This window comes from Pongo pygmaeus, chromosome 16 (genome assembly GCF_028885625.2).
Source record: "Pongo pygmaeus isolate AG05252 chromosome 16, NHGRI_mPonPyg2-v2.0_pri, whole genome shotgun sequence".
Classification (NCBI taxonomy): Eukaryota; Metazoa; Chordata; class Mammalia; order Primates; family Hominidae; genus Pongo; species Pongo pygmaeus.
The window spans coordinates 42,163,808-42,190,256 of NC_072389.2; the positions used below are offsets into that span (position 1 = coordinate 42,163,808).

Genomic DNA, 26,449 nt, shown 5'->3' on the forward strand with positions numbered 1-26,449 from the left:
TATTCAAGGGTCCTCAATTCCCCATTTCCTTGAATTCTTTAACATATTTTTAAACAATTATACTTCGAGTGATATTTTATGAAATTGGGTGCTAAACTTTGAGCTAATCATTATTTTGGTTTCTTTTTGATGGTAATTTAATAAGCCTTTCATTCTTCAATCTTTTCATTCAATTCCTTTTTTTTTTTAAGAGATTTTATTTTTTTAGATCAGTTTTAGGTTCACAGCAAAACTGAGAGGAAGGTACAGAGATTTCCCATAAATCCCTGGCCCCACACATGCAGTTTTAGGTTCACAGCAAAACTGAAAGGAAGGTACAGAGATTTCCCATAAATCTCTGGCCCCATACATGTATAGCCTCCCCATTATCAACACCCCCTACCATAGTAGCATGTTTGTCACAACTGATGAACCTACATTGACACATCATAATCACCCAGAGTCCATAATTTCCATTAGGGTTCACTCTTGGTGTTGTACATTCTATGGGTTTGGACCAATGTATAATGACACGTATCCACCATTATAGTATCATCCAGAGTAGTTTGGTTGCCCTAAAAACTCTGTGTTCTGCCTATCAATTACCTATTTTTAAAATGTATCTGCCAGTTAGTAGCTCATAATCTGGGAGGTAAGTTTCTCAGTCTATCTGAGGTGAACCTCTTTTTAGACAGGATTGTCTGATGTACTTTGAAATGTCTTGACATGTCTTAAAATGTTTTTGCATTGAGGGACTATGCATTTCATTACCCCCATGAAAAGCCATTGCACCACCACTGTACTGGCGACTTTACCACAATGTCACTCAGAACCATGTGAACAAAGGCTGCTGAATCCCAAACACATCAGTCTTTCCATGCAGAAGCCCTCATAATCCAATTCAAAACACCAAATTGGGACTACAAGTAAAAGGTTATGACATAGCAATATGCAATTTTTCCCCCTCAAGAGAGACAAAGTAAATTCAGTTGCAATTTTCTCTCTTCTAGAGGAGCTTCTAGGATCCAACACGACATTAAATTTTTGGCCTGTCTCTTTAATTTGAGAAATTGTAAAAACGACAACAGATGGCACACAGAATTGACTTATGTCCTCTATTCTTTACTGAAGAAGGGAGTGAAGAGAAACTTTGATAAAGGCAGAAGCTACAGTATGCAGGTCACTATTAAAATTATCTGGTGGCTCTTTGGACAGCTAGCATCAGAACACTCAAGCTTTCATTTTTAGACATTCTTTAAAACTAACCAATACTGTTGCAGGTTGCCACTGGTGATCACAGCCCCAACACTCAGCACCCTCCCATCCCAATAAGGACATGATGGATGTGCCATTAGCTGTGAACCTCAGCAACCTCTGAAATTACCCTTCTGCCCACCCCTATCTCCCATCCCCACCCCTCAAAATCATTATGAAATAGGAAGAACACTCAAGCTTACAGTTAATTGGAAACATTGCAAAAGAAGAGGAATGCTTAGGACAGCATGTCCACGGGAAAATAAATCACCCAGCATTGTTATTTAATGCATTGTGACATCATTTCCTGAAATTAAACAGAGATGACACCAGTTCAGACGATCTCTAGTATAAGATTCCATTCAAATAATTCACAGATGTTTTCTCCTGGCAAGCAGGAAAACAATGCAAAGGCTAAGGCTAGGGGCGGCCCTGCTATGCTGCATGTTTGTGGGAAGCTCTCTCTGCTGGTGCTTTCAGCTGTGTGTTCTGCATGTGCATTTCCACATAAGTATTTCTTAGGAGCCTCACTTGTATGCATGTGAACATTTGCAGCTCTGAATATGAGAAAGACCATCTCTTACTGTATAACCAAGGTCAACATTTCCTATTTGGTATTAATTTGGCTCATAGCTATTTGCATTACATAGACCAGTCTCAGAATCACGAAGGGCCTAGTTCCAAGCAGAAATAACTAATGTCCATGAAATACTGATTCAATTAACCATTCAAGATCCTTAAAAGATGTCTAATGATAGAAATTATCACAGTGTCTCCAGGGATACATTTGTGGAAATGGACAAGTGGAGAAATTGGGGGTGGAGGATGAAAGAGGTGGGTAGCACTATGTCTCTAACCCTTGGTGATTACATAAGCTCTGAGCGGCTGCAAGCAGCTGGAAAGCCAAGCACACAACCAGAAGACCAGAAGACCTAACATCTGTGCAGCACATTACAGTTTACAAATTGACTACATCATTTGAACCACACAGCAACCCAATCAGCTAAATAGAGCAGATAACTTTCATTTTGATGGTAAGAAATATGTTCAGAGAGGTTGAATAATATCACAGAGTTCACACCTAATGCTTCTAAGTTCACAGCTGGTGATCCCTTTTTTAAAAACCATTATCATGGCCAAGTGCTGTGGCTCACACCTATAATCCCAGCACTTTGGGAGGCTGAGGTGGGAAGATCAGTTGAGGCCACGAGTTCGAGACCAGCCTGGGCAACATAGTGAGATGCCATCTCTACAATCAATGAGTCAATCAATAAAAAATAATAAAAACCATAACATGCTGTCTTGCAGACAGCCTAGACTTTCACACTGTAAGGAAGATAGCAACTCTATATTCTGTTCATATCCTGGAAGACAAATGGTGAAAGAGAACATTCTCTCCCAAAAGTAGCTCCATTGGAGACATTCTGAACTACTCCATAGCCCATTTCTTCTCCACCTTCCACCCCATCCCTGAAGTCTCACTGGGATGCTCTGGCTTTCATGACACCAGGACTCTCTAATGCTATCACCTAGCTTCAACAAGCAGCCACCAAATGTTAATATGGATTTCGGAAGGCAGAATGTAGACCATGTTCTCTCCTACTGAGGGGTATTTCCATTTTTTTTTTCTTTTTTTCAGGCTGGAGTGCAGTGGCACAGTCTCCACTCACTGCAACCTCTACCTCCCGGGCTCAAGCAATTCTTGTGCCTCAGCCTCCCCAGTAGCTGGGACTATAGATGTGTGCCAACACACCTGGCTAATTTTTGTATTTTTAATAGAGATGAGGTTTCACCATGTTGCCCAGGCTGGTCTTGAACTCCTAGCCTCAAGCAATCCACCCCTCTTGGCCTCCCAAAGTGCTAGGATTACAGGCGTGAGCCATCACCCCCAGCCTGGATATTACTATTATTATTATTTTTTCTTTGAGACAGGGTCTCACTTTGTCACCCAGCCTGGAGTGCAGTGCCGTGATCATGGCTCCATGCAGCCTTTAACTCCTGGGCTCAAGTGATCCTATCAACTCATACTGCCAAGCAGCCAGGACCACAGGCATGCACCACCATGCCCAGTCAATTAAAAAAAAATTATAGAGATGGGGTCTTGCTATGTTGCCCAGGCTGGTCTCAAACTCCTGAGCTTCAGGCATTCCTCCCCCCTCGGCCTCCCAAAGTGTTGGGGTTAAAGGCATAAGCCGCTGCACCGGCCATATTTGGGATTTGTCTGGCAAAACCCGGTCTCTCCATCTCTACAATCCCAGGAACAAATGTGGTAACTTTGGATGACCAGGTCCATTGGTCAAAGCCTTCTGCTAGCCATTTAACTGGATTAAAATAATAATTATAGTTACTTTATATATGTACTTATTATAAGAATCAGGCACAAGGCTGAGTACTTTACATTATTTCACTTAATCCTTAAAATAACCTTACCAGGTGGAACTAGAATTATTCTTCTTCTACAGATATGAAAAATGAGGCTCAGAGAGGGTAATGGCTCAAGATCAAAAATCTACTGTGTTGCAGATTCCAGGCCCTGTGCTCTTAACCTCGACATTGGACTGCCTCATTTAAGAAAGAAGTCATCTGGATCTGCACAAGATAAAGAGAACCAGTCAAAGGGCAAAATAGTCTAAGTCTGTCTGTTTCTGTTTCTCTTTCTCCTTCCCTCCCTCTCTCCTCCCTTGCATATGTGTGTGTGTGTGTGTGTGTGTGTGTGTACAATAACAAATTTAAGATGACTAAGTTTACGGTCATATGGTCTTGATGAACTTGGTGGAGAGACAGGTTTCTCTAACATAACATGGAACTGAATATACTTATAACTTGGGTGCACTGTCTCTGTAGGATGATATCCTTTATAGCACATTTTTATTACCAAACCCAGGCCTTTACAAAATCCCATAAGACAGATTCTAATAGGCAAGTAGTAAAATGAGTAAACACCTGAGAGGTGGGCTTCACCCCTCTCCCCAACCCCCAGAGATATGAAGAGGGAAAAAAGCATTTTGCCATGAACTAAAGGCAGAGGTTTTAGAATCTGTAGTTTCAAGGCGGCAGCATATATAATATTATATCACTCTGTGTGTGTGTGTGTGTGTGTGTGTGGCTGGGTTTCATTCCATTGCTTAGGCTGGAGAACAGTGATTCCATCCTAGCTCACTGCAGCCTCAAACTCCTGGGTGCAAATGATCTTCCCACCTTGGCCTACTGAGTAGCGGGGACCACAGGCGTGTGTGCACCACACCCGGGTAAATTTTTATTCTTTTGTAGAGATGGGATCTCATTATGTTGCCCAGGCTGGTGTCAAACTCCTAGCCCCAAGCGATCCTCCCCCCTTGGCTTATATCACTTTTAAAAGTAAAATTTGCTTCTGATTCTGTAACACACATCTTTGAAAGAAGTCCCACATCTCCTAAGTGTGAGCTTTATCCCTATGTTTTCAAATAAGAAGACCTTCAGCCAGAAACTGGTATGAGCAAGTAGTGTCTTTGTGTATGAGCACTTCCTGTTTCTAGTCCATGATCAAATATATTATTTGCAGCACAACTGGAGGAGCTCTTGAAGGTGGCAAGTGGAGGTGCCCGAGGGCCTAATTGAGCACACTAAGGGCTTCTTGGCGTGGAGGAGTTTTTTCATGGTTATGAATAAACCGTCAGCCTGGGTATTATTGCTTGCTGTTTCTTTCTTTATCTTTGAAGTCAAATAAAAACAGTTGTAATGGCAGGCTTACTTTTATGATATCATAGTCTCCATGTGCTAGCAAAAGGAATGTACTTCTCTAGGATTTCCCTAAGTTTTTGTCTGTTTGTTTGTTTGTTTTGCCATTGGGTACTTTCCAGCAAAGGCACACACATTTCCAAGAGATTCTTTCTTCAATCTTCACTGGATTTCTTAGCTTGAGAAGTTAGGCAGAGCCATCAACCAACAGAAGAGGGTAATGGTATACACAAAGTTTTTGCTAGTTGAATTTCTAAAAATATATAGATAGATTTATTTTGTTAAAATTATTGTGAATTTTTTTAGAGGGGATATTTCTAAGGGGCATTTTGAAAATAGGGTAGTTCAAAACTAAAAATTTGAGGCTAATTATTAATATTTAGCCCCAGATTAAGCAAATTCAGAATGCTGAATTCTGACTATGGAAACTGTTTATCAAATCACTTGATTTTTTAAATGCCACTTTGGACTTTGTTTAAATATTTTCCTCAGCATAATCAATTAGTGCAAGTTTGTTACCTTTCCCCCTGAAGTTGGTGGTGCAAAGGAATTTGAGAGATTGTTTTAACTGTTACATTTGGAGTGGAACTTGTTCTTCCAAGAAAACTGAGGGTGAATGATTTTTGTCATATTGAGACTAAGACTTAACAATTGCTACAGTTGGCCTTTGTTGAGGTAGGTTTTTTTCCACCTCTGGGCCTTTTGAGGTATTCAGAATAGGTGACAATAGCTTGCAGTTGAGAACATATGTAGAGAGACCCCTGTGGCTTATTGGAAAAAGTTGCTCCACGCTGGTTGGGTGTTTGGAAAAAAAAAATACAACCAGAGTTCTTTTATGTTCTCCTAGTTAATGAATGCATGAATGTCAAAATGGGCCAATGGCCCATTCAGGGGGCAAAGCCTTGGCAGCCCCCTTCTTTAAGAACACATCCTGAGATGCAAAATACATTTGCTTAACAAATTAAAATAATGAGATAATTCAATTAGCTTCTTTTTTCAAAAAGAAAGAAAAAAGGGTACATCAGGGATTATTGTAATACAAGAACAGGTCACACTGCACAAAAGGGAACAAACCAGTTTGAAATAATGTTAAAGAGACTAATAATGGAGAAATGCATATTGAATCATGCACTTGTAAAGAAATTTACATGAAATAATAATTTAGACTGCATCTACTTTCAGTGAGCTAGAGCCAACATTTCACTTTGAAAGTCGAAATTAATTAAATGACAGAAAAATATAGTGGGGCATCTCTAGTTCCAAGGACTTCCTCATGCCTGTTAGTGCATGTAAGAAAAGAAATCTAAATTAACATGTCGCTAGTTACGGGTCTCTATTCTTGGTTTCTGAGCTCAGAATTACAGCTGAGTAAATCTTTCAGCTCATTAAAGGTTGGAAAGTAAAAGTTTTACGGGACCATCCTCATTTAAGTTACTGAACCTCTTCTCTGCAGTGGGGTGAAGTGTGGATGAAGAAGGAAAACATTTTCAAAGAGCAAGCAGAGGAGGATTTCCTAAAGCTACAAGGGAGGTGCAGAAAAGGCAGGGGAGCGGCACAGAGAGAAAGATGGGAGACAAAGCCTGTGGGAGAAAGTAATGAAAGGGGCATGTTGTGAAGAAGGTCAGGAGAGAAATAAAGCACTTAGTGAAAAGCAAAAGCAAAGAGAAAGGGGGAAAGAGAGGAAAGAATGACCCATGAGGCTGGGACCGGGCATTGCTCTGACTAAATGTCCTTGAGCAGAACCAAAACCGAGGAGCATGGGAAAGGAGCTTATCCATCCTGCAACGTGTCCCTCTCATTTGTAAAACGGGGAAACAGAAGGTCCAGGGAACTTAATGGACTTAACTGGGGTTCAGCCAGTACAGAGGATCACAGAGCATGAATGCAGACTTCCCAACTCCCCCAGCTTAGGCTATTTGAGTCCTCTCTCCCAACCTGAAGGACAGGCAGTCATTAAAGATTTGAGTTGGACAGAGAATTCTGCACAAAGCCTTGCATACATTCAACTAGATGAAAGCATTCTTGAGGTGAGTACAAGCTCTTACTGTTAGTTCGTAGCACAGCAGAGGTACAACAAGTGCCCAGAAATCACCAGCCACCCACAACTCTCAGTCTGTGGCCATGGTGCATGCTGGGTACTGCCCTGGGCAGGGAGGTGGGAGATAAGGTATCAAGGGCTCCTGACACTCCCATGTGAGATTCAACTCACAAGATACAGGTGGTAAGGCTTTCTATATTTGGTAATACGGAGCTTTCAAAACAAGAAAAGAAAACAGCATTTGGCTTCTCCGTATTACTCCCTTGTGACTCTGAGCGTATTGATGGTGGAGACTGTGAGATTTCTATGCAACTGTTAAAGGTGATCGTCATTTTGGCAAAGTCATTGTAATGTGGAAAAATCACAGAGTTGGGGACTTGGAAGGCTCGGGCCCTTGTCTCAGCTTGACCTTCAGCTAGTAACTTCCCTTTCTGGGTCTCTGTTTCCTCATCTATAAGCAGAGCAGCTGCATTCTCTAAGGTTCTACTGTTCTCTGACATTGGTTTTGATGACAGAGAGGTTGAAAACACATGTAGCTGTTTGCTTGGAAAGCAGCTGTTGAAGTGTTTATTTTCGACCAAGAAACACCAAGCATGGAGGAGGACAGAGGGAGGGAACCAAACAGGTGAGCTGGTCAGAAGGCAGTTGGCCTGTCATCCGCAGCTACACTGCCTTTCTTAGTTGCTACTCTAACCAAACAAACCTTCATTTAAAAATGAGAAACCCCTCCCCTCACACTCACTCGACTTCCAAATTAAAAACATTTTACAGGTTAGTAAATCTCCAGCTGAGGTGATGTAGCAAAGAACAGCTGTGAAGTAATTTTGATAATGATGAGAATAATAACCACATGGCAAGGTTCAGGGCTTTGCTGTTGCAGCTTCAGTGCTCCTGAATAGATAAAAGTGATTAAATACTCCTGATTATCCCTGACCAATATGTAATGGATTTACAGCCCTTTCAATTAGTCAGTATTTGCTTAGGACTCATTATTTTGTCTTTGGTTAAGTAATCAGCCCAGAGACCGCATGTTCTGTCTAATTCCTCTGAGCCGAGTCAGTACAGGGCCCTGACCTTTGAAATGGCCATAGCTGCAAGGCAAGAATAACCACTACCACGGCTGCCTCACTGGTTCTCCCAGCTAATCCTGACACCACAGGCCAGATCGATACACCTTAGTTTGCTACTAATGTCCTTACATCAAAATGGCCGATTTAGGAATGTGAATCTATCACTTTTCCCTCCCCACCGCCGCTCCACCCCTTGCCCTTTGTAGCTCTGCAAGAAGAGCAGATCAGCAGCCACCACCATAAATAAAAGTGGAACCTTGTCCTGGACCCATGACACTGTAACTAATGTCATTCAGCATGGCAACACACAAGTTGGATAATCAAAGAAGACCTTCAGCTTTCAATGTGCTACTCTATTTTTAAGTATTAGCCTAAATAGAATGGCCTGAAAACAATATTATAGCAAGAAGCATCCTCTGAAATTTTTACTGGTTTCCCAGAATTTCCGAATGAACAGTAAAATATAAGCATGCCTAGTTTCTCTGTAAAAATATATTGTATTTTTTTTGTCATAAGAGTCTTAGAGTCAACAGTATGTATCCACACGTACAAGGATTGCAAACAGGAAGATAAAGATAAATTGTTACTTTTAAAATGTCGCACATAGTAAAACCGTTTCCAGAAGTGAACATGGTTAGCTTTTAAGATAATGGACTTGAGCAGCTAAAAAAAGAATCTTTAATGTCCACCTTGCAAACAAAGGCATTACAGCACCTATAACCCTTCTGAATTTGTCATATAAATACATGACATATTTGTAAACTGCTTCAGCAATTAAAGCTGCACCTGATACTGTGAGATTGGACGTGCATGTGGCAAGGTGCTTTTTTTTGTTTTGTTTTGTTTTTGCCTCCTAGAGGAGACGGCTTTCGTTAACAGTGTAATCAGCAATGTTTATGGATTTGTGAGCTCCTTACAGCCATTTCCCTTGGTTGCTGTTGCATTATCTGAAGTTGCTCTCATACTTTTAGCATAAATAACAAATTTACTTATATATGCTGTTTAGGGTCTTAGATCATTTTAAATAAAGTCCATTCCCAGCTTCTTAAAACAAAAAACCTGCTACTTTCTAGAGGGTGCTCTTTGGATGGTAATAGTTGATTAAAAAAAAAACTTAACTACTCTATTAGTCATCAGATTTCAAGAATAAGAAAATAGGCACCTTAGTGAGACCGTATAACTTGCTAGCAAAACAACAAAAACTATTTTTTTTTTCTCTTTCATCTTGACTTACTGTGAGATGCTGGAAGAGCCATGCTCTCATGATATTTGTTGCTACTTTGGGGAAAATGCCTCTTTTCTTCTGGCGTTTTTTGTCCTTATCCGGATCATCATCGTCACCTGTACCAGGTGAAGCTACACTGTTGTCTAAACCATCCCCTAGTAGAAAGAAATAAAAATACATTAGAGAAAACATCGCAAGGGTGCCAACAACAAGTGCAGCTAATGATGAGCTCAGCTAAGCTTGTTGAAAGAAATCCATTAAGCGAGTATATTCTCTTTCATTAAAGTATAATTGGAGACACAAATATGTAAAAGACAAAATTAAACCAGGCCTCTTCAAATGTTAATTTTGTGTGTCTCACACTTGCCCATATCATTAATTCAATTATAATTGTGCACTTGACACAGTGCAGTAGCTCTTTGTCAATTATGGAATCCAATGTGGGAAAACCGCCATCAGAAAACCCATTCAGTGGAAATGCATCCCCATGCCCAGAGTGAACACATACTGTAGGGTAATCAAGTTAAATGTTCTGTAGTCTATATATTCTAGGCTGCCTGCATAGGTGACAGTAACTGTGTCACTGTTCATTGCACATAACGCACTGCCTGCTCAGCCCCTCCTAGAGCTGTCACCTCCTAAGCACGCACATTCGACACTTCTCATACGACCCTGCAGTCGGTATTTGCATGACATGAAAACTTTTAGCTCTCTGCACCACTGATCATTATCACGAAAAAAAAAAGATACACATCAAGGTAGGGTGCTCACTTAATCAGAAGTTTCTATCAACATCTTTCTCTTCTGTGCTTTTCTCTGGCATTAATTGTGCATTAGCAAAAATCATTTACTTTTAACAGTCATAGTTATTTTTTCTTGCCCTCCGGCAAAAATGCCTTGAAAGCCTGCCTGGAGGGCATCTAAATTATGTATCTGAAAAACTCTTCTGGCAAGGCATTGCAGGACCCCTACTTTCTTAAAATTCATACGAGCACGTCTTCCTGTTTTTGGGAAGGCATCAATCAAGAGCAGCAATATATGCCATATCCCTACATTAATATTTGAACTAATAACTTTAAAAAAAGGAAAGAAACAAGATCCGACTTGTGGCATAATCAAATGCAAAATAAATGAAGAATACGGGGACAGCACTGGGGCTTTATAGATGGCTGTGTTTTCCTTGCACATCATTAGCCTGGAGCCACACGAAAGAGGAAAACAGAGAAGTGGAGAGTTTATGCTCCCTGCTGGTGTTTAAGAAGCCAGGGTCCTGGAAGGACATCTGGGAATTGCACTGAGATGGGGGTTTTTGTAATTTAAGAATAGACATTCATTAGCAGTAAATGCCATAAATCCCATGCTAAGTAAAAACCTTGTCCAAGAAAGCCTAAAACAATAAACTCTGTGCTCAATGTAGCCTGAGCTGGATGCTCTGTAGCTTTCTGAGGAATACTAGAGATCCATCAGCTCATTCCCAGACCTGCTCCCTCCTCTCGGACTGTGCTACAGCACAGCCACTGGGCTGCTGCCCACTGGGCCACTTGCCTTCTAACTTCTGGGTCTGCTCTGTGGGCTTCCCTGTACCTGTTCTTTTCCTTTCTTGCCAAAAAACCCTCAACCTTCTTTGACCAGAGAAGCAGAAAAGCTACAGCAAAGAGCTGGCAGATTAATTTTATTGACATTTCCATTTTCACTGCAATGCGATACCCTCCATCACATGGAAGAGATGACCCTCACTATTTACAGACTGACAGGCCACTTCATTACAACCACCCTGCCCCAAGGCAAAGCAGCTCCCTTCCATCTGCCCAAACACTAGAGCATGACCCCGAAGTTGCTGTTCTCTTTTTCTTTGCCTTCTGTTATGATAAAAAAAAAAGGGACCCCATATAGTCAAAGAACGAATCAGTATACAGCAAAACAAAAGGCGTTTGACTCTTTCAATACTGGATATACAGAGTCTAGTTTTCATCTGTCACCCTCCCTGCACACCCATGTACACTGGAGTGTCGCCTGGACAAGGAGACACACACACATACACGCACACCCAAGCTCGTGCAGGGACACGTGCACACGCTTTCCACCATGCCAAGGAACTGCTGCAAGGCAAATTCTCACCCACACTAATGGCTTCTGACTGCTCCTTGGCAACCCTAGCATTTTAACCTGGGTGGATGTGCTCTCCAAAATACAGACACTGGAGCGATCTCATCAGCTGTTCATGTGACACAGATGGAGAGTGGCTATTAGGAGCCAGGCAGTGGGCCTTGGGGATCTGAGGTGCTGTTCTGTAGCCTGAGGCAATTTTGAAAAGCAGTACCCGGAGATGAGGAAAAAAAATCCACACTGCAAGTGCAAGTTTGAAGTCAGTCAGTCTGTCTGTCTACCTACCATGGATAAAGATATCTTTGTCTGTAACATGAAATCTATGTAGGCTATCTGAATGTACATTTCAGATAATGTATGTATGGAATAATTCTTCCTTCAATGTCTTCCAAATATAAAAACACACTCTGTAAACAATGCCTGTGTGTATATATTTCTTTCTAAGCACATATGGTTTCTGTGTATATGTTTAAGCTGAAATTGTCAGGATTTTGTTAAAATCTCATTTAGCTTTTTTTTGATAGATTTTTGAATGCACTTATTTTAAAAGGTTAATGGCTTAATCGAAGGAAGTTCAACGAAAAAAGTCATTTGCCTTTTTAACCCAATCAATGACCTTAAAAATGAGAGACAACATTTCCACAGTGCATCTTTTCTTTCTTAAAAGCAAAGAGGGCTGGTAACACCTTCAAACTATATGATTCACTATATTTAGCGCAAGAAAAAATATAGCTAGATTGAGCATCCTTTGATGACTGACTTAAACTGGAGAAGACAGGAGCATCACATAAATTTTAATATAAAGCAACCCGTTGTATATAAATGTAAAATATTTGAATTTAGATCCAGTGTAACAAATAATTATAAACAATAATGTGTCTAGTTTTGTATTAATGACTAGATACTAGACACAAAATTTTAAACTAATATATGTTTATACCTCTATAAAAAGAGGAAGTTTCCTCTCCCAAACACAACAATAAATATAATTGTTTTTTTCCTCCAATGGACTGTAGACCAACTCCAGCACTGAGAACTAACAACAGCATAACGAAAATTTTTGAAAGACAACTGTGTGAACTGCAAACTAAAATAAAATTTTGCAGCTGATGCTAGAGTTAGTAACTCAACATGGATATTGGTGGGGTTTTTTTTTGTTTTAAGGCTGTGTGTGTGTGTGTGTGTGTGTGTGCATGTGTGTGGTTGTGTGTATAAGATAGTTGGCAATCCTTGGCACATGTGCCAAATGAGTTTATGTGCTGAAAAAGGTATGTATACCAGCATAAATGCACTTGCCAAATGAGGTAAGGAGATAGCATCTGAAGTTAGGATTCAAAATTGTGGAATCCTTGAGGGCAGTAACTGTTTCTTGCTTATCTTTTGATTATGAGAAGATACCTCCATGCCTGACTCAGAACAGATAACCAGTGATTGTCGGTTGGGTGAGTAAATGACTGAACTTAATGAGCTTATGCAAGGGCCCTCCCCACTTTTTGCCAACCCCCACGGTGGGGCAACTGCACACATTATATACCTAAAGGGTGAAGGTCTTGTTCCTCTGGAACAGCTGAGTGGGTTACCTGTGTGCACACAGTAACTTCTAAACATGCCAGGAACAGAGCTTCTTTGAAGAGCTGAGTACCCACAGGGCTTTTTTGCAGAGCTAAACCAAAGGCCATTCCATCAGCATTGCCACCTCTGATGATGAAAGGCTATATAAAGAAATACTGGGCATGCTTCTTTTGAAAGGTTGCTAATCCCTTGACCAAGGGCATAGTCTAAGTTTTGGGTAAACATACTCAAAATAAATGTGCATTAGTGAAACATATTGTGTGTGACCATGGAAAGGAAGACTCAAAGCCTGTGGACAGATAAATCTGAAGTGGATTAAATGATCAGAGGAGATTGTTAAAAACACAGGTCCCCAGGCCTCATCCCAGACCTACTGATTCAAAATGTCCTAGGGCGGGAAAAAGGAATTTGTAATTTCAACAATTCCTTGGGTTTGCTTATGCAATCAGAGTAGCACTGGTGCTTTAACTGGCTTTGGGAAGCCACTGACTAGATTACCTAAATTGAAATGAGCTGCAGCCCCAGGAACAGGTAGGTAATTAAAATCCTACTTTACTCCCATGAATGAGGTTAGCAGCCACAGTGAGTAACTGCAATCTGGCCTGGGCCTTATTCACTGTGGGAAAGCCGTGGTGTTCTAAATTCCCATCCTAGTCTTCTGGTAGTAAGAGTTAAACAGAAAGAAAGAAGCTATAGAACATTGGCTCTGTGCATTGGCACTAGCTAAAAAATTGTGAGAAATGCAAATTCTCAGTCTTAGCTGAGACCTACTGAATCTGAAACTGTAGGTGTGGGGCCCTGTTAATGATCCCTGCAGGTGGGTCTGATGCCCACTCCAGCTCGAGAACCACTGCCATAAAGCACAGAGAGCAACCCCTTGGTTTGCTGTCCTCCTTTGTTGTTGTCTGAAGGCCTGAATCTAATCCCTGGGTCCTCCTCCTGTCTTAAAACTCTGAAGCATTTTGAGAGCATCTCTAGCTGGATTTACACCTATGCTCTCAAGGAAGTCACACATGCTTTCCTTAGCTGAGCAGATTATGCTTAGAGCACGACATTGCTCTGGTAGGTAGCTCCAGCATACACCTACTTAAAAGAGCAATAATGAGAGTGTCTAACTGCAGGAAGCTAAATCCTGGGATACCATCGGCATCTGGGTGTAGGCAAATATCCATATCCATAGCTGTGTATCCACTGAATCAAGGAAGAACATCGGCACACCATGAGAGGATCCTCAGATGATTGATTCTAAATTCTAGTGCTAGAATTGATTCTAAATTCTAGTGCTAGAATTGATTCTAAATTCTAAGTTCTAGACCAGGCTTAATAGTTAAATATGTTCATACAAAATATATGTGCACCTGGGATTACAAAAAGATTTAAAAAAGATAAAAAAAAGAAAAGAAAATTCTCATTCATAAAATTCATGGTCATAAAAACGACCTAGGCAGGCTTGGCATGGTGGCTCATGCCTGTAATCCCAGCACTTTGGGAGGCCTGTTTGGGAGGATTGCTAGGGCTTGGGAGTCTGAGACCAACCTGGGCAACATAGTGAGACCCTCTCTCTACAAAAAATTAGCCAAGCGTGGTGGTGAGCACTGCAGATTGAGGTGGGAGGATGGCTTGATCCCAAGAGTTCGAGGCTGCAGTGGGCAGTGATTGCACCACTGCACTCTCACCTGGGCAGCGGAGTAAGACCCTATCTCAAAAAGAAAGGAAAAAGTCAACCATCCAGGCAAAAAGATTCATCTTTTGGCATATTGCTTTATTCCATTTAGCCAAAAATCTATCTGTATTTTGAATATCAAGTACATGATTTGGAATTAAAAAATGATAAAAGCAGTGATGATGTGCTATGATGAGTCTGATACCACAGGGATGTGGCCTTCTTCCTCCTTGTCTTATCAGAAAAACATTGCAACAACCAAGACAGTCCTAGTCCAGCTTCTTCTACTTACCCCATCCCCGCCAAAACTGACATTTACCATTGAGGAAACTGAAGCCAGGAGATTAAATCCTTGCCCAAGATGCCACAGCTACACATGGTCAAGGATAAATTGGAGTCCAGGCATGGCAACTTCAAGTCAGTGCTACCACCACTGGTATTCTCACATTAACATTGTAAATTATCTTTTACTTTTCAAAGCATCACCTTGTCTGAACACTGTTATCGATGGCAGATCCAAACAATGCTTGATTCTACAGGAAAAGGTCTAAGCACAGAGAACAGATTAGTTCTGGGGCCCTGGGGTTGGGACTGAGCTAGACCTGGTCCAAGTTGGCTTCAAATAGAAATGTGCAAACTCTTCTCCAGAAGCCAGCCAGTTCCTGCAAGAGCTTTAATTATATTTGAGACTCAGAATTTTCATAACTGGTTTAACACAGTCCAAGTGAAGACTCTGACATGGAGAGCACCGGACTGCCCTCAGAGCCCAGAGATGCTACCAATATTTGAGCCTACTGTCCATGAAGTAGGATCTCATGGGCTTTGATGTCATCACTGCGCAGTACTATTAAACACTTCATAGAGCTGTGATTACAATGATATATTCACATCTTTTAAAGTCACTTTTTAAAAGATAGAATAATGCTTCTGTGACATTTGGCACACTGTCGAACACCTAAAACTGACCTCTCAGCCATGTCTCTTCAGAGAAATAAGACAAATTAATATGTATTTGGTTAACAGTACTGGTACTTCTTTTAGGGAACTTGTGGTACATTATTTAATTGTCATTTCTCCCTAGTTCTAGACCAGGTTTAATAGTTAAATATGTTCATACAAAATATATGTTAAGGAAATAAAGAATGATAGCTCATCTGGAGGAACAAGACTTTTTTTCTGTCTCTTTTGTAGCAATAAAAATTTACCATATTCATTAACATTTTCATTTTGCACAATGTAAGTTCACTAATTTTATATATACACAAACATAGGTAGACAGATATCAATATTGATATCTTCCAGACAACCCATTTCCAGGAAGTAGGTATACTTATGAATATAAAGATACTTATATGTGTTATGTGCTATTTTAAACCTAAATTTATATAAATTAAATTGTCACTATTTAAAATACTTCAATTTGTGCGCAATTATTGAAATATATTTGTAGATGAACTTAATGTTTTTGCCTATAGTCAGATACATATATACATATACATATGCAAATTTCTATAGTTTGTAGGTGTTTTCAGTAACCAGTTCTCTACCTCTAGAACACTGTCCCCTCCTTTTTTTTTTTTTTTTTTTTTTGAGATAGAGTCCTACTCGCTCTGTTGCCAGGCTGGAGTGCAGTGGCGCAACCTTGGCTCACTGCAACCTCCACCTCCCTGGTTCAAGTGATTCTCCTGCTTCAGCCTCCCGAGTAGCTAGGATTACAGGCGCGTGTCACCACGCCCAGTTAATTTTTGTATTTTTAGTAGAGACGGGGTTTCACCATGTTGGCCAGGATGGTCTGGATGTCTCGACCTCATGATCTGCCCACCTCGGCCTCCCAAAGTGCTGTGATTACAGGCGTGAGCCACTGTGCCTGGCCCGTCTCTTCTTTATCCACACTGCTGTCACTTTCATTATGACCATTACCACAAGTAACTTCCATTGGGTACTTGCAATGTTCCAATCCTTATTTAATCTTCACAACAAATGAATAAAACCATGTCCATTCTACAGATAAGAAAACTGAGACACAAAGAAATTAGATGACTTGTCAAAGGCCACACAGAAAGTATCCTCCAAAGCCCATGCTCACCTCCTCTATTCCTTTTCTCAAGCTGCTGGGAGAAGAAGATGTGAAGGGTGAAGCTAAATTCTGGATTTGACCTCTCTGCTAAAGAAATAAATGCCAAGAGAGAGGCCCTATATGTTCACATTTATGTCCTAGAGAGACACTGGATGACAGTACACTTAAAATTAAATATGAACCGAGAAACAAGCATCTCATAATTTTTGCACAGATGAGTGTATCCAATATGAGCCTACCCTTTATCTACAGGCTTATGATTACTTCCTGTGGATCTAAAGCTCAAATTAAATATGATTTTGAAGCAGAAACATCTGCTGAATTTTAAAGACTTTTCTGAGCCAAGGGATCTTTCAAGATTCCATACCTTTAATCCTTCCTGTTGGCCTTGAATGCCCTTTCTCTTCATTTTTCTTTCCTCCTTTCCCATTCTTCTTTACTAGCAAACTCCTATTCAACCTTTAAAACTCAGTGAAAAAGGAATCTCCTTCATAAAGCTTTCCCCAGCTCCCATTAACAGAGCTAGTGTGCTATGCTCTCTACTTCTTCAACAGTTTGTTCTTACCTCTGTTATTTACTTTTCTTCTTGCAATTTATCTGTTTACTAGTTTGTCTGTGAGCTTTTACTAGTTTGTCTGTCTGTGAGCTTTTGCGTTTCTGATTCCCAAGCCCTGAGAAAGAGTAAACACTCAAATCTTAGTGAAACGTACAGTTTGATAGCAAGAACCTCTAGATATATTAATTAGAACCTGATGAGAACAAATCTGCTTTGAAGAAAGTGCCCAGAAAAGAGATTCCCTGGCTTCTAGTAGTCACCAAGCCTTAGGTTACCTCCCTCCACTCTCCCTGCCCTATCGGCACTAGGTTATCACCCACCCAGTGTTTCACTGTGTGCATATATGCAGAGATGATGTGAGACACATGTCATATACTGCTTATAAAAATGGTGCTCCATCTCAACTCTGCCCTATTCCAACAGGGAAGAGAGAGTGCTAGGAGAGAGGGGACTGCCCACTGCCCAGCTTGTTTGCGTTATTCAGAAACATTGCAGTTAAAAATGAAGTATAATGTAGTAATGGAACTGCAACACACAGTATTTTATGGACTAATTTTCCGTCATCACTTCTTTATGCCCTTTTCCCCTTAAATATGGTACTTTGAAAACAGGGTTACAACATACTAAGAGCCAAAAGGTATTTTCTTTCAGTGGTTGTCAGGGACTACCTTCCAAGAGTTTAATTTAGGGCATCCCACTGAGAAACCTGCATCAGGATTTCAAATGAGATTAAAAAAAAAAGAAGAAGAAGCTTTTGCCTAATTCTGCTTTAGAATATAGCCTTGCAAAACTTGCTTTCCAAAAACCATCAGCAAAGTAAATTTTTTTCTACATGCAATTTACCTTTTTTTCACATCAGATCAGTTGGGGGGAGGGGGCTGTAGACCCAGAAACATGGGGAGGATGAGGGGCCAGCAGTGAGACCTGCTAATTACTGATCTCTTTTACTCTCCTGCTGTGCTTAACTGTCCGGACATGTTAAAGTGAAATTTTTCTGTGATTTTTCAAGTGACTAGCTCATGGCCCGCTAGCATGGAGGGAAGCAGAAGAGATGAAATGCTTTCGTTTACATGCAACATTTACTAACTGTGTGGGTTTTCCGACATTAAAGAGAGGACAGTGACCCAGGCCACCTTTTTCACACTCAAAAGAGCACTGAAAAAACAAGTCTTCATCGGCTTACCTCAGGCTTTCCTGGTCCTGAACACCCTCCCCCCGGGGTATGAGCAGAAAGGCAAAAAAAAGAGGGGATTTTATGCTCCTTTCTCTTCAACTTTTCAGGCGGTATAAGCAGCATTTAGCAAATTCAGCCCCAAATGGCTCCAAATGCTCAGAGCTGCAGGGGCTCATTCTTTGTTATCCTCCCTCTATTTACACAGGATTTACGCAGGCTCTCCACTGAAGAGACCGAAAGCACTTCCATTCTTACTGGCTTGGCCAGCCCAGACTGTGGCCGCCGCAGCTCCACTCAGGCCTGGGATGGGAGATTTCTACAACCTGGAGAAGGCAACAAACTGCTCACTAACTCAGTGATCCCAAGACAACCTGGCTGGTACAGGCAGCTGCAAAGCAGACAGGCCTGTAGAGATGAGCTAACCTTCCAGAAGAGAAAGGAAAACCCAGCCAAGGCTGTGCAAATGTGCGTCCAGAGACAAATAACATGCACTTTAAAATATGCATCTATATGATATAATGGAAAGTGGTGGGTGAAAAAAAAAATTCAGACTGCAGCTTGGATGAAAACCACTTCACCCACTGGTTGGAAAAATAAAGTGTAAAAACAGACAGATGGACACATATGTAAATGTGGCTGTGTTTTAGGCTTTAGCTGGCAATGTGAGTGTCGTAGTATAGTTTTGCACGCCTGTATTTTCCATATCATGTTGAATCCTGTTAACTGTTGAACAGAAACATCCTCATACTGGTCCTTGACCAAATCAGTCCCCTCAATTTACCCGTTAGGAACCATAAAATGGCTTTGTTTATTGACTGGAACAGTCTAATGCTTTATAGCAGAAGAGAATGAAAGCTTCCAACACTTTTAGCCTATTCTTCACTAAATGTGGTTATTCTTGTTTAAAAAAAAATATATATATATTTAATTCATTGTCATTTGAAATATATATATATTTTGCTTACCAATTTTAAAATATTTAAGAAAGGATATCTGTTCTCCTAAGTGTCCCATTGAATTCTCTAAAGGATACTGACTGACTCTAGTAGAAAAGTATATTCCTTTGCCATTATAATTCAGCAGATTGCTTAATCTCTGTGGTGCAGGATAAAAGAATGTACTTGTTACTCAGTTACCTGATAAGCACATATAAAAGTACAGAGTATGTTCTGAAGTTATTCACAGTACATCATAATAAAGCTCTTCTGGGCACTCTAATGATTCATTTTTAGCGATCTCTCAAATGTCCTTTTCCACAGTTAACACTCAGATTTTATTAAGGTAGAAAGCAGGGACAAATGTCCACTCAAGTCCCAGCTCTCAAATTTGACTCAACTTGCACTACACTACCTAGAGCTAAAGCTTTTTTTAATGTTCTGTTCACCTCCCTAGAGTGGCATTTCAGCTAACAGAGTTCACAATCCTTCAGCCCTAAACACAGAAGGCTGCTATCTTCAAGTCATCCTAGGAATGTGCCAGATACCATCATTTCCCTCCTGTGATACAAAGAACCAGAAAGAGAGCGAGACCAAGAGAAGACCAACCTGATCAAGTTACCAAGAGCCCAGAATGCCCCTCTCAGGAGGTTAATCTTTGAACCGGTAAATGTTATAATTAGGAGCCTTGAAGTTGGGCTGAGGCTGGCCATTGAAATAAAGACCCTAAAAGAGAAAGTATGAATGGATCCCATCTCTTTCACCTAATAGTTTGACACAAGGGTCATGGTTTTTATGGAAAATTATACAAAAATGAGTTGTTATGATATATGAGTCTCATTCTCACATCTCCTACGGAAGAAAAAAGGTGGTCGGAGAGATGTGTCTTCCCAATTTCACTTAGCTATGTTTCAGTACAAATTGTGAAAATTATGCAAATAACAATTTTGGCACCTTTGCTAGAGGAAAACATTATTAAATTATGCTCTAAGTATTTTGTCTGCTTTAGTAATTACTCTCATGTAACTGTAAATATAAATAGCTGTTATTCTGTTTAAATTTTTAATCATGCAAAATATTGTCACACAAAATGTCCTTCTGTTGCAGTCTAACTGGGATTTTCTTTTTTAAAATATCCATATTTAACTGAAGTGGACTATTTTTAGCGTTGTGAAGTGTTTTAGTAAAGATAGCTGGCTAACATCTCTGAATCAACAGGTCTTTCAAGGAAAGATATGGCCTTTATATTTGCAAAAAGAATTTCCTACAAAAGGCCGTTTATATAAAACACATTTTTAACATTTTAAACCAAAACTAGAATATAATTAGTCTGCTTCCAAGAATGTATTAACTACATCAAACCTATACTATATGTTTTAGTGTAGATCAATAATAACTATAGGATTTTCTAACTTATTGTCTCTTTTGTCATACTTTAATATTAAATGAAACATTAAATGTCAACTAAGTATTTACCAATAATAAAATTTGTTGGAAGAAATAACAAAAAAGCAAAGTTCTATCTGTAACAGAAATTATTTCATTCCATTTTTAAGAGTCCTTACTTCATTATCAAGTTTGCTATCTAAAACAAAAATAAGACAATACATTTTTATAACATAAAATGTTTGATCAGTTTTAATTCCTAAGATGATATTGCTCTGTGAATTTATATCAGCAGATATCATTTCAAAGAGCAGAACAACAAAAATGAAGGTTTTTTGAATATTTCTTCCACTTTGCCAACTATTGTAAAATGAAAACAAAAGAATATTTTAATAAAAGTGTAACTTTGAAACTTTGAAAGTTAAATAGTGTGAAAAAAACCCACAATAACTCTTTATCTTAAAAGATAGCCGTCTCTATAATAATAATGTTAACTAAGATAACTAGTTAGAGATATATATCAACATGCCCTTTATGAAGTTTTTAGGAAGCTAGTGACAGTTACCTATAGAAAAAATGAACAATAGTATTATGGAGTTGATAACTGGTTTTAGGTGAATACTTTTTAAACCATTAACACACCAAATTTGGAACATATTTGTTAGCTATTAGAAAACTATATTTTGAACATTTTTTCAAAGAACATTTTCATACAATAGAGTTTCCTAATCAAACTTTGAATTTTTGTTTAAGAAGTTTATAAATTAAATTGCTAGCACTTTAAAAGTAAAACGATGCATTCAGATATTCCATTTATGATGATTGCTTTAAATAAATGTAGTGCCATTATTTGAGACCAAGAAGATATGTTTTTGTAATAGAATGCAAACGAATATCTACAACATACACATAATAGCCCTAGAGAAATAAATAACGTGGCTGCTTAATAAGAATAATCTAAGATAGCACAAGTTGATCATTCTTCATATAGCCTATATAGTAAAGAACAGCAGACACTGAGGCCCTATAAAGTACATGGAAAATGGAAAATGACTGCTAATGGGTGTGAGGTTTCTTTTGGGGTGATGAAAATGTCCTAAAATCGGCTGTGTTGATGATTGAACAACTTTGTGAATATATTAAAACCACTGAATTATAATTCAGTGAATTGTATAATATGTGAATTATATCTCAATAAAGTTGTGGTTTTTTGTTTTTGTTTTTGTTTTTGTTTTTTTTGGAGACAGAGTCTCACTCTGTCTCCCAGGCCGGAGTGTAGTGGCTCAATCTTGGCTCATTGCAACCTCCGCCTCTTGGGTTCAAGCAATTCTTGTGCCTCAGCCTCCCAAGTAGCTGGGACTACAGGTGTGTGCCACCATGCCTGGCTAATTTTTTGTATTTTTAGTACAGATGGGGCTTCATCACGATGGCCATGCTGGGCTCGAACTCCTGAGCTCAGGCAATTCATGAACCTCAGCCTCCCAATGTGCTGGGATTACAGGCGTGAGCCACCACACCTGGCCCTTTTTTTTTTAAGACCAGATTTTGGCCTCCCACTACAAATAAGCATGCTGGAAGAAATATAAAAGCCTAGTAGTTGAACTTGAAGGTATCCATAATTTTTTCCGAATTGTTTCAAACAATGTGATTTCAAGGCCACTTACTAATATTGTCTTAGCACCTTGTGTATGGACAAACATACGTACTTGAAAACATTTGCAATAGATATTATGCTGTTTATATTACAAAGATATGCATTATAGAATGTATTACAAAGATATGCATTATAGAATGTATATTGACTTTCATACTAAAATTAATCCTTCTCCACTCTCAATTCTATTGCATCATAGCAGAACCCTAGCCCAAATATTTGCTCTTCCAAGGCTTACATTAACACTTAGAACTCCAGAATACTTCCACAAACAGATACACACACACACATCCCACGCCTACATTTCTACCCAATTATTGAAAGCTTCTTCAAAGTCAAAAACCGTATCTCTTTTTCTCATATTCCTAGAACTTCATATATGTTATGGGTATAGTTTGTGCCTAGGCTTTTATTAAATGAATGGATGGAGGGGCTCTCTTATTTCTTGGAATATGCTTTTATGCCTTGTGGGTTTATATCTAAAATTTGGAAACAGAAACTATCTAGAATGTTTGTCTCTAAGAGGTGTAAATTGGCCATAGAGTTGATGTGTCATAAATTTCAAAGGCATTAACTTGTAAGATACACTCCACGGAAGAAGCAACTTTATTGAAACAGACAATAGAGAACAGGGGCCCTAAATTTGGAAGAGTATCCTACATACTTTACTAAATACCTGACATTTTTCTATTTCTCTGGGCAGTTGTACTACTTTGTTTGTACACTGGAGACTGGCTTCCGATGCAGTCCTTGTCCCTCCACCCTGCCCCTCCACTCCCTCCTCACATAAACACAGAAGCACATACTTATGGGGGGAAATGGTGATGTGATGGAAGAAGCATGAGTTCTGGAATAAAACAGAACTTGTGTTGAATTTTCAGATCGATTTCTTATTTATATTTGTTAAGACTAGTCAAAGTGAAAGAGTGTGAGTGAAGAAGAAATGAAGAAACCTGTGACTGGTTTTAATCAATTAGTTGTAGACACCACTGCACTTGGACCAGCCCCGGATCTATTCCTTATTGGTTGAGTATGACCTCAGTCAAAAGATTAACCCTCTGAACCTCAGTTTCCTCATCTGTGAAATGGGAAAAATTACATATACCTGACAGGTTAATCATAAAAATTAAATGAAATCATGAGAGAAAGAGCTATTACTTATATTGTGTCTCCACTTTGTACCCAATGCTTTATATTTATGAACAAACTTAAGGACTTCATACACAACATCTAGCCTCATGTAGTACCTGAAATAGCAAAGGTGCATCAACAAATGTTAGTTATTTCTTTTCTTAAAACAAACCAGTCTGAATGGATAAACAAACTGTAGTATATCCACACACTGAAATACTACTCAGCAACAGAAAGGAATAAACTACTGATACACCCCGCATGGTACATTTTGAAATCATGCTAAATGGAGAAAGCCACACACAAAAGGCCACATACTGTATGATTTCAAATATATTAAATTCTAGAAAATGCAAACTTATACATAATGACCAAAAGCAGATCAGTGGTTACTTGAGGACATATATAGAGGGAGGGAGTGATTAAAAGGAGTATAAGGAAATTTTGGGGTAATGATGGAATGGTGTAGTATCTTGATTATGGTGCTGGTCTCATGAGTATACAACTGCCAAAACTTATTAAATTGTACACTTTAAATGGGTGCAATTTTTGTATGTAAATTATACCTCAGTAAAGTTCATAAAAATAATAAGCAAAGTACAGTTAAATCATCAAAAACCTGTTATTTGGCATAAAACACATTTTGGTGGAAAGTACAGCATTCAATACAGAGATGCTGGAGTGGGAATTCTCCCAGTAACTGCAGCAAAGTTCTGGATGATTTGGGGCAGCATTTGAAAGAAGCTGTGAGGAGAAGCTCAACATGATATTTATGAATGTGTTGATTTATATGATTTTCTTTAACTTCATAAAGATGTCAGGTGGGTGGTCAGAATGCACTTGGCAGATTTTACAAAAAATATCTCCATTGTTCAAATCTCATTATAAGATATATCATTAACGAAGAACTATCCAACTTGCAAAAAAATAAAAAACCGATAATAACTTTGAAAGATAATAAAAGTAATTCTTAATAAATTACTTTTTAAAACTTTCAGGAAATTCAGTCTTAACCCATTCCTTCTAAGTAAAATATCTCACACCACACTGGAGATCTTAGACAATTTCAGAGGAAAACCACATCATTCATGAAAGACTGAGCACTCTCAAGATTAAGAATTAATGGAAAATACAGAAATAATATTAGCCCTTGCCAGCCTGCTCCATGCCTTCAGATAAATCCCTGAATCCACCGTATAAAGATGAAATGGAAGTAACATTTGTGGAGTGTCTACTACATGCCAGTTTTGGCAGGCTTTATCTCAACCACAGGACAGTTCAGAGTTTGGTATTGTAATTCCTATTTAATATAAGCAGAAACTGAAGCCGGACAGGTTAAGAAACTCGCCTAAAGTTATGTGGCTAGTTGGTAATGCAGCTGGGTCTTGAACTCTAAATCCTGAACTCAAGTCCATGCTCTCTATTCACCACACAGACTCTATTCTTACACAGAAATGGAATTCATATTTTTAAAGGGTGGGTGAGAGGTGGGGCAAACAATGCCTTATGGCTTTGAACCTGGATAAGCAGTCACTTACTATCGGCCAATTATGGCCAAGTGATCTATCTGACTTTTGAGATGTGTGATATTTGGCACATATTACATAATCAATAAAGGTTAGTTCCATTTCATTCTCTTTTTCCTTCCTTCTTTCACTTATTTGAAAGGCCCATTTACATAAGAAAAATGAAAATAGAGTCACCACTGGTTGAAAAACACATTTGCTTTATAAAAATGTCTTCTTCCTTATTTTTCTGAAACTCATATCTCAAAATGGCACAAAAGCAAAGGGTCACGTGTGCTACTATTAAGTGGGAAACATTTTCATACCTGATTGTCATCCATCTTTTTCTCCTAGAAAGGTGAGGAGCTGAAAGCCGTGTAATTATTAGTTTGCCAAGACATATCCCCATTCTCTGTCATGAAGAAAGACAACTCGAAGGGCACCAACACGGCTTTATTCAGATCCTGTTAGCTAATAAAACAGGAACTGTAAAGGTTTTTGTTTGAGAAGAAAAGTTGTTCAACCTTTTCCCAGGAAAGAAAGGAAGGGGTTTGCTTTCTCAGTAAGTTTATTCATATATCTGTGGTAAACCAGCCTATGAGAGAAGTAACATCTTTGCTGTAAGATCAGACCTAAGAGCTACCAATCAAATAGCAGTCCAACCTTAATATGCTGATATAGCAAATTTCCGGATCTTGATCACACTAGGCTAGGGAGTCATTCTTCTCAGTGATAAAGTTGGCGAATGCACTCTTGAGAAGATAACAAATTAAAAACCAGCTGACTCGACACCATTTGAGTGAGGAATTCACCGCTGACCCAGTAGAACACAATTTCTACCACCAGTCAGTAATCACTGGAGAGGGGCCAACTTCACTTCATAGCTGTAAAAGTATTCCTAACAGAGGGTCTTGGCACAGTGAAAACATAACTGTCCGATTTACCTCATGCACATCTACTGAAGTTGGTAATGACTTCCTCAACTATTTATATTCTGAGTCATACTGTGTGTGAAGGTTCAAAGATTCTCAAGCAAATTTGGAGTTCCCAAAAGTGCTGTATTATTTAAATGATCAAAAATGTGAAAACAACTATATAACCAAGAGAACGTTTTCATTTTGAAAATATATTTTAAAATCTATAGAATTTCCACTAAAATATCTAGTTTTTCTATACATATGGTGGGAAATGAAGTTGATATCCTCTATACATCAACCACAAGACATGATAGGAAGATAACTATTGGACTAGTCATTGTGAGACTTATGTTCTAAACTTTGAAACATGTGATCTTGGATAAAAATACCTCATATCTATATAATAATTTTTCAGCTCTCAAATAATTCTTTTCAATTATTGATTACCACAACCAAGTGTATGGGCATAGAATATTATCCCCATTTAACA

General features: G+C 39.1%; 1 protein-coding gene across 8 annotated transcripts in view; it reads right to left on the reverse strand.

Moving 5' to 3' along the window:
• The window catches only part of MEIS2 (Meis homeobox 2), a 209,144-nt gene that overhangs the window by 136,206 nt on the left and 46,489 nt on the right, over positions 1-26,449 (reverse strand). For all 8 annotated transcript variants that reach the window (XM_054451274.2, XM_054451272.2, XM_054451273.2 and 5 more), the window contains one exon: positions 9,293-9,438. In XM_054451274.2, coding sequence (XP_054307249.1) covers positions 9,293-9,438 — 146 coding nt within the window. The remainder of the gene's footprint in view (positions 1-9,292; positions 9,439-26,449) is intronic.